At 40.4% G+C, this 8913-nt stretch overlaps 1 protein-coding gene and 1 long non-coding RNA gene across 2 annotated transcripts in view; one reads left to right on the forward strand and one right to left on the reverse strand.

Annotated features, from left to right (window-relative positions):
• The first annotated feature begins 6987 nt into the window (after positions 1 to 6987).
• The window catches only part of rpl35a (ribosomal protein L35a), a 4714-nt gene continuing 2788 nt past the window's right edge, over positions 6988 to 8913 (forward strand). Inside the window, exons 1-4 of the mRNA XM_007573715.2 lie at positions 6988 to 7038; positions 7733 to 7769; positions 7947 to 8099; positions 8173 to 8317. Coding sequence (XP_007573777.1) covers positions 7759 to 7769; positions 7947 to 8099; positions 8173 to 8317 — 309 coding nt within the window. The 5' untranslated portion in view covers positions 6988 to 7038; positions 7733 to 7758. The remainder of the gene's footprint in view (positions 7039 to 7732; positions 7770 to 7946; positions 8100 to 8172; positions 8318 to 8913) is intronic.
• Positions 8536 to 8913, reverse strand: part of LOC107833142 (uncharacterized) — a 1289-nt gene continuing 911 nt past the window's right edge. The window contains exon 2 of the long non-coding RNA XR_001658861.1: positions 8536 to 8742. This is a non-coding gene — a long non-coding RNA (uncharacterized LOC107833142). The remainder of the gene's footprint in view (positions 8743 to 8913) is intronic.

Genomic DNA, 8913 nt, shown 5'->3' on the forward strand with positions numbered 1-8913 from the left:
TTTGGTTGAGCTGATTGATCCAGATCAACACTAATGTCTGAGTTTCCATGGTAACAGCAGGTTTTACTGCTTTGACTGGAGGAAAAATGGATAAACGATATTTTTTAAACTGTAAAACATTTTTAGACTATTGGTTGGGAAAAATCCAACTCAGGCAGAGAGTTTTTAACCTTTTTGTTCTTGTGGAACATCTGATTATTTTGCTTTTTTGTGGGAATATTTTTTTATAAAGTGAGTGGAAAATTTTATTTTAAAAATTTTCTCTCAATCCTTTAAATTAATCTAAAGTACATACCAATTGAACTGTAAAAATACATTTAAAAACTATTTACTTTTGTGTGAAAAGTTACATTTTACACTGATTTACCATACCTTTTGATTTTAGCTTTTACCACGCTGGTTGATTTAGTTTTTGCTCAAATGGGCTTCCATACAGCATCCATACAGACTTCTGGCAGGTGAGTGTTTTTGTCTGGATGTTTGAGGCGTTCCCACTGATCCCAGTACTGATCCCAGTACACGGTAGCCAAACAGAGGCTTTCCTACTGGTGCAGGACTGGTAACCTGCTGGAAGCTGCATGTGGATCTGATGGAGACACAAAGAGCTGAGATCAAACTGTCACGACTGAACTGAACGAGTCTTTAGAAACTGAACTACTCTTTAGAAACTGAACGAGTCTTTAGAAACTGAACGAGTATCGAGAAACTAAGCAAGTCTTCAGAAACTCAAACAGCTTCGGGAAACTGAACATGTCTTGAGCAACTGAATGAGTCTTGAGTAACTAGACTAGTCTTTGGAAACTTAATGAGTCTCCAGGAAGGGAACTAGTCCTGAGAAAGAAAGCAAGTTGAGATAGAGTACATGACAGAGAAACCGAACTAGTCTCAAGAAACCGAAGGAGTGTTTAAAAACTGAACTAGAAAGAAAGAGAACAGACAGACCAGAGACAGAAAGCGAGTCTTGAGAAACCAAACGGGTCTGGTGTAACCAGACAAGACTTGGGAAACAGAACAAGTACTGAGAAGAGAATAGGCCACAGAATGTAAACCAGACATCAGAAACTGAACGAGTCCCAAGGAACTTAACCAGTTCCCCCGAAAGGGAGCAAGACCTGAAAAAAAGAGTTGGCCAGAGGAAGAGAGTCTTTGGAAACTGAACAAGTTCAAGGGAACTGAACTAGTTAAGAGAAAGGAAGCGAGTCCTGAGAAAGAGAATAGGCCAGAGAAACCAAATAAGTCTTAGGAAAACGAACGATTCTGGAGGAATCAAACGAGTCTTGAGTAACCAGACGAGTCTTTAGAAACTGAACGAGTCTCAAGGAACAGATCTAGTCCTGAGGAAAAAAAAACACAAGTTTTAAGAAAGAGAATAGGCCAGAGAAATTGAACAAATCTTGAAAAACTCAACTAGTTCCAAGAAAGAGAACAGGCCAGAGAAAGAAAGCGAGTCTTGAGAAACCAAACGGGTCTTATGTAACCAGGCAAGTCGTGGGAAAGCGAACGAGTCCCTTATAGAGAGCAGATCCTCAGAAACAGAACGAGTCCTAAAGGGAAGCAAAGAGCACAAACAGCTGACTAAGTTGGCAAACCATTCATTGAAATCTTACTGATTAGATGTAAATATTCTTTTTTCTCTCTGTCAATGTAAAGATGTCAGTTTTTCATTTTAGTTTCGGGGAATATGTTTTGACTATATTTGGTGAAATACTAAAAGTCAGATTTTCTCCCAAACTCCAGGAGTTTTGGTTCGTATTCAGGTTCGTGGCACTGAACCCAAAAACTGAAACCACAAGTAAAGTTTCAGACTTTGCTGTTTTTTTGCACATAATACTGTTTCTAGTTTTTATTGACTACTTTTGTTTCCATACAATGCTTTTTGTATCTACAGAACTCTAAAATGACCTTGTGGTTAAGGATGATGATAAAGCTAATTACTGTCTGTGATTTAGTTTGAAAGCACTTCAGTAAGTTAAGTTGAAATGATAACTTAAGTTATAAAATAATAAAATACTCAAAAAATTGTGTATACAACTGACATTATGATAACATGCTATCTAGCTGATATACGACTGAAGCTTTGATAGCTAAATTCTAAAATGATGCTAATGCTACTCAGTAGCTACTGCTGACGAAGTTTGTTATAATATTTAAGTTACATTAAATGTATCACAATAATGTTGATTGCTGCTGAGATGACCCAGCAGTTCTTAAGTTAGCTTTGTTTGTAGCTACCATACATCATTTGCTTCAGCTAGCATTAGCTGGACTTCTGTTGAATTGTGGTTTAGGTCAGGTCAGGGTTGAGGCCCAAATGGCTTCAGTGAGTTAAGTAAAAGTTCTGATGGACATTTGCTAAATGAGTTATCTTTAGCTGTTAGCATGGTTGAATCAAAAGCGAATTGTCTAGCGCTAAGTTGTCATAAAATGGAATAAAACTAGTAATGATGAAGACAAAACAGGGAACTGAACTGTCCTAAAGTCCAGAAATTAAAAATGAACATTAACAGTCAACGTTACTAGCTTTTAAGTTAGCAGGGACAAAAGAAACAAAGATACAAAAGAAAAGATTGCTAGCTTTATGCCAATGATAATTTTCAACTGCAGCTTATGAACAGTTTATTTTTCTTACATTTAAAATTACTGAGTTTTTTTTTTTTTGGTTAACCATTTGTACTGATCAGAGGCCAGAATTTAGGAAACCAAAAACTCTGGCTAAGCTAGTTAGCTGTTAGCTACACAGTTAGCTAAAGCTCATGTTACAATAGCGAACAGAAGCTGTGTTTGATATGTTGGATCACTACAGACCTTTGATATACTATAATATCAGAAATTCAATTTTCTGTCCTGCAGCAGTGACCGGTCACGTGACGCATATTTAAAATATGGTTTTAAATCTAGTTTTCCTCACAGACTCAGACTCAGATTCAGTGTGAAGTGCTCTGTATGTGAACGAATTGACAGAAACGCAATAAGCAAGTTTCAAACCAGATGTTGGTTAAATTAAACACAAGAAATAAACAAGCCAGGATTTATCCTGTATGATTATTTTACTTCATATGTGGAAATTATAACAGTGCTACCTATAAAAATTGTTTATATTTATTTTATTTACTCAGCTTCATACCTTAAAGTTGCTGTAAAAAGCAGAAGTTCTGTTTAAAGTCCAGTTTCTTTCTCTATGCTCGTTTCTTGGCCTCTGTCTTCTGATTGGTCAGCTGTAGAAAGCCGACCAATCAGCAGAGAGCTAGGCGTTTGTAGGTTTGAATTTGGAGCATGAAGGTTGGTTCCATTTTTTATGTTTTCTTTCGCTCCGTTTCTGGCGTCTCCATCAGATCCAAGGTCGCTTTGATCTTTCTGACTGAACCCTGAACTCTGACTGTCAGGCTTTCCGCCAATCCTGGGGCCAACAGATGAAATCATGTTTATACATATATGTGTTTGTTTTTATTGTTGTTTACATTCAGCTGTTTGGATTTCCTGTTGTTCTGATTACAGTTAGTGCTCCGTTACAGGAGCACTAACTGCTCCTGTAACGGAGCAGTTGGTGTTCAGAAAACTCCTGTAAATATATATAAATATATATATATATACATGTGTAGATATGTTGTACATATGAAGCTGAAGCCTGTCTGTTGCCATGGCAACACTGCAGGTTAAAGGTCACTGTTGGTTTGCTGTAGCGGTTCATCCTGCTCCGAGCGCACTACATTTATTTATGGAGCTCGTTTTAGTGCAGGAAGAAGACAACAACAGGAAGCGGCTTTTTAATTTAAAACATGTTTACTGAGGAGTCGTGCTGCGTTCAGGCGCAGTGGGACATCACTTAACACTAACCTAAAAACACTTCTCACAGTTTGTGCACAAACTTAGCTCATGTTTTTACCCTGTAGCGCCCTGGGTTTAGACTGCCAGACTGATTTTATACCGCCAGGCTGAGTTCTGCCTGCCAGACTGAACTCGGGGGAAATCAGCAGCTCGGTTTCTCAGAGGACAGGTGACTTGGCGTTGTAAAGACATTGAATTCAAGTTTCTGTCCTGCAGCAGTGACCGGTCATGTGACGCAGTCTCACTGTTTTTAAAGGACATTCCACCATTTTAAAGGACAAACATGTTTTTACTTTTTTCTGTATAAAAGATTAATCCGACTGTTTGAAGAGTTTAAACAAAAAATAAATATTTTAATGTGATTTTTTTCCTTTTTTGTGTGTCTGATTTTACACATTTCAGCTCTAACCTGATCAACGTTGCACAGATCAGTACCTGGTGACAGGAAGTAAAAGGGTTATTTTGGGATAAAACAGGACATTTGGCCCCTAATGGCCGGGGTTACTCTAGGCTCAGTGCTCAGAACTTGGTAAACTGTCTAAAACTGCCTCCTGGTCTGGAGAACCAAGGGGAGAACCAGAACTACTTAGATAAGGTGGTCCAAACCCAGCAGACAGCAGAACCTTGTCCACGTTGACCCACCCATTACATATATGCCATTTGGGCCCCAGCTTCATGGGGGTGAAGACACTCCACTGTTCAAAAATCAAGACAGTGTTGCCATCTGGAGGAATGACCAGGAATTGCTAAATCTTCCCAAATGTCCTGTTTGGACCCATCCATCCATTTTCTAACACTCTTATCCCTTAGTGGGGTCGGGAGGGTTGTTGGTGCCTATTTCCAGCTAATGTTCCGGGTGAGAGGCGGGATCAACCAGTCTGTCGCAGTGTTTGGGCCCAAGTGGCCCAATTCAAATGCATGTTGGTCCTCCTGGACGATTGGGGTTTGGGCGGAAGGCATGCAAATGAAAGGAAAATCACGGACAGGAAGGGTTAGGGTTAATCCTACCCCTTCCCCTACCCTGACCTCAGGGCTTGATGTATATCTACTTAGATTTACCATTTTACCTTGGTTCATGGAAAAGGCTACCTTATAACCTGCTGGTTTATTTAAACCTTATTCACATGGTTTTTCCTCACCCTAACCAGGGTGTCAGTACTTATGTTTTTACCTTAATCCATCCACTTAGGATTCTGTGAAGTCTCTGTGTTTTACAGAGGGAAGCTACTTAACCTTATCCTTAATTTAATGGCATAGATCCCTAATTGGCCTTATATAACACTTAGCAAGGCTTGATTAACCTTGTCTGAGCCGTTGTTGGGTGAGGGAGTATAGTAGTAATGGTCAAAACACCTCAGGATCCAAGGTTCCCTGCTGATGATGTGTTCCACATTTTAGAATATACATGCCATCCTATAACATTATTGTAGTTATTGTATATTTATCTCTGTATCTCATGGGTTCCACAGTGGCGCAGCTGGTAGCACTGTTGCCTTGCAGCAAGAATTCCCGGCCCTGGTCTTTCTGCCTGGAGTTTACTTTTTCTCCCTGTGCATGGTGGGTTCTCTCCGGGTACTCCAGCTTCCTCCCACAGTCCACAAACATGACTGTCAGGTTAATTGGTCTCTCTAAATTCTGTGTGCATGCATGGCTGTTTGTCTCTGTGTTGCCCTGTGACAGACTGGCGACCTGTCCAGGGTGACCCCCGCCTCTCGCTGAAAACGTTCACTGGAGAGGCACCAGCAGCCCTCCTGACTCCACTAGGGACAAGGGTGTTAGAAAATGGATAGATGGATCTTATACATGGGCCAAACAAAAGGAGGTGACATGTGACATGTCGGCCTTCGCCTTGCCTTTGACTCTCTACACCAAACTGTTTTGGTCGATGGACCGGGTCAGGGGAATGTCATTGTGATCCTAACCAGCTGCTGCACAGTCTGATTTTCCTGATGTCCCAGACAACAGGAGCCAGTTAGTTACTGTAACTCTGCTTGTCTGTTATGTGACAATAACAGAAGGTTCTCGTCACATTATATGAAACATGATTAAATGTTCACAGTGATGTGTTGAACCGGTGGGTTTGAGTGCAGGTCTGATTCAATGTTCAAATATCACATAGAATATCACAAATGTGAAATAAAAACTGAGAAATAATGGAAATATACTAAATATTTTGGGTCACAGAAAATAATCTGACCGAAAAAAAAAAATCTTAATTAGGGTAGAGACTGTGATAGCGATAATCCAATTAACTGGGGGGGAAGTAACCATTTCAATCTCGACCATTGCGTTTTCACTCACGGTTCAAATTTTATTTATTTATTTATTTATTTATTTATTTATTTATTTTTAAGCTCTAACAAAAACAAAGGTAGTAGTGTATTTATTATATTGTGATCCGGTAGGTTTAATGTTGATAATTCAGCACAAAAGGGCGTATTTAGCTCTTTTGTGAACTAAATAAGCCCACAAGAGGAAAATATCCGCGTTTATAGCTGATCACTTGGTTTATTGTGTCATCCAATAGGAAGCAGAGAAGCAAAAAAAAAAAGATTCCTAATAAATGTTTTTCACATATACTGTAAATAATGTATGTACTTAACTTTTACTGTTTAGTTGTAGTTAGCTAAGTAAAGTTTATCAGCAGCTAGATTAAGGTTACGACATACAAATTCATTGACATATAATGTTAAATAATATAATTGATCCAGAAACTTGTAACACAGCGCCCACTAATGGCGAGGAGAGACAACTGGAGCTATTCATACTTTGCTCTTTCTGTACACATACAAACCTGTTAATAATTTGCTAAATATTCCCAGAACTTCCTAAAAACCTTTACAGCCAGCCCAGAAGTAAACTGCACACCACCCAACACGCTCCCAACCAACCAACACCCCAAGAAATTAAAACTTTTACTACAACTGCAAAATCGAGATGACATACGTGATCGTATGAATTTCACAGCTGATTATTTAGTTTTAATTTTCATTAAAGGTAAAGGTAATTTATTTATATAACACATTTTCAGCAACAAGGCAATACAAAGTGGTGATAGTAGTTAATATTAAACATTTAATTTTTTTATTCTTTATTTTAAAACCGGTGTTTTGTTATTTTGATCAGGCATCCTAATGGGCAGCTCCAGGGACTGTGATTACCCGGCAGGCCTTGGGTCCTGTCTTTTCCTCCATCTTTGTGGACTGTTCGCAGGTAAGTGTGTATCTGTCCGATTAAAGCTGAAAATCAGCCACACATTGGTCTGCCTGCTTTAAATACTCACTCCTCTAGAGAGGGAAGACTGTCCACTGTCATTCGGGGTGTTTATGTCAGCGGCGGGATCTCCGATGGTGGAGATTTAAATCGGATAGTAGAGCTAACAGAAATTAGCTTAGCCGAGTACTACTCAGCCGCTCCGCCTCAGGGGGACTTAGAAGCTATTAACTGCATTCTGAGCGAGGCGGAGGGGTCTCGGGTCTTCAGAGTAGATTCGGGGTCTGTTTGTGTCACAAAGGCTCAGTTTTATTGCCGAACTTCGTTATAAATCGGTAAAGCCCCGGACTAACCTTCCGCTCTGACGTTCAGCTACCCCACGTTTCTGCTCGTTCTGTTAGGTTCAATTCCGCTATAATCTGGTTAAATGCTAGAAAATGAGCAGCCGAATTTATCTCCGGTCAGTTTCGGTTCGAATGGATCCTCATTTGAAACGAGCTCAGTTTCCAAATCATAACAGCCCGGAATAAACGATCAAACAGCCCAGAACGGAGGGAGGTTTAGCATTAGCTTCAGATCAGAGATGCTGCAGAACATCTGGAGGTTCTGCAGGGTCAGGACGGATTTTCAGATCAGATGACATCCAGCTCTGTGTCTGCATGTTCATGATTTGCTCTAATGTGTGTGTTCGCAGGTGAACTCACCTGAAGAAGATAAACGATGCCTGGAAGGTGAGTCCTCTGGTCTTGTCTCATTTTTTTCTGTAGGGTCTGAATGAAAATCTAACTTTTTTTCTTCAGATTCCCTCATTTTTCTGCCGAAGTTTAATAATTTAAAAGAAATTAAGGAACTGTTGTTAGTTTGTGTATTATGATGTGTTAAATGAGCTGTTGACCTCTGACCACCAGACTTTGGAGTAAGGCCATCTTCACCGGCTACAAGCGTGGGCTGCGGAACCAGCGCGAGCACACAGCGCTGCTGAAGCTGGAGGGCTGCTACAGTCGGGATGAGGTCGACTTCTACCTGGGCAAACGTTGCGCCTACGTCTATAAGGCTAAGAAGTGAGTGCTGCCGCCCGCATCATGATGCAGCCACTGCCGCCTCAGCTCAAACTGTGTGTGTGTGTCTGTGCAGGAACACAGTGACGCCCGGCGGGAAGCCCAACAAGACCAGAGTGATCTGGGGAAAGGTGACCCGCGCCCACGGCAACAGCGGCATGGTCAGAGCCAAGTTCAGCAGCAACCTGCCGGCCAAGGCTATCGGACACCGAATCCGGGTGGTGAGTTCTGCTGCTGCTGCGGTTCTGTTCAGGTCCTGATCAGACTTCAGGTTCTGTCTGGTTCAGGTGGAGTCATTTATTAGTTGGATTGACGCGGTTCCAAAACTCGCTCTGCACCAGCAGCGTTAACATTCACCGCAGAAGAGCTGAGCAATACGGACTGAAAGTTTTATCATGATTTATTGTAACAACGATAATAAATAATTCTTATCGTCACTTCTCTTTGTTTTCAGTTAACTGTAAGACTTTCATGGCAATCGTAGCTCCACAAACACAAACACAGCTCTTGGAAAACATTCCTGTGTGTAACAAGCTTCTTTAGGCCCCCAGGCACATCAAGGTGTGATTTATATCACTGAACTGCTCACATATTCTCAGATGGTCTCAGATATTTATTGAGAAAGTAGTAAATCTAACAATCCCGACTAGGGCTGTTGTAAACGAATATTTTAGTAATCGAGTAATCTATCGATTATTCTTACGATTAATCGAGTAATCGGATAAAAAAAATTTATAAAATGAAATATTGGTAAATCTGGCATAATACCGGTGTTACTATCAGATATCAATATCAGTCCAATTTTTCATATTTGAGC

The sequence above is a fragment of the Poecilia formosa genome, unplaced genomic scaffold (assembly GCF_000485575.1).
Source record: "Poecilia formosa unplaced genomic scaffold, Poecilia_formosa-5.1.2 Scaffold337, whole genome shotgun sequence".
NCBI lineage: Eukaryota > Metazoa > Chordata > Actinopteri > Cyprinodontiformes > Poeciliidae > Poecilia > Poecilia formosa.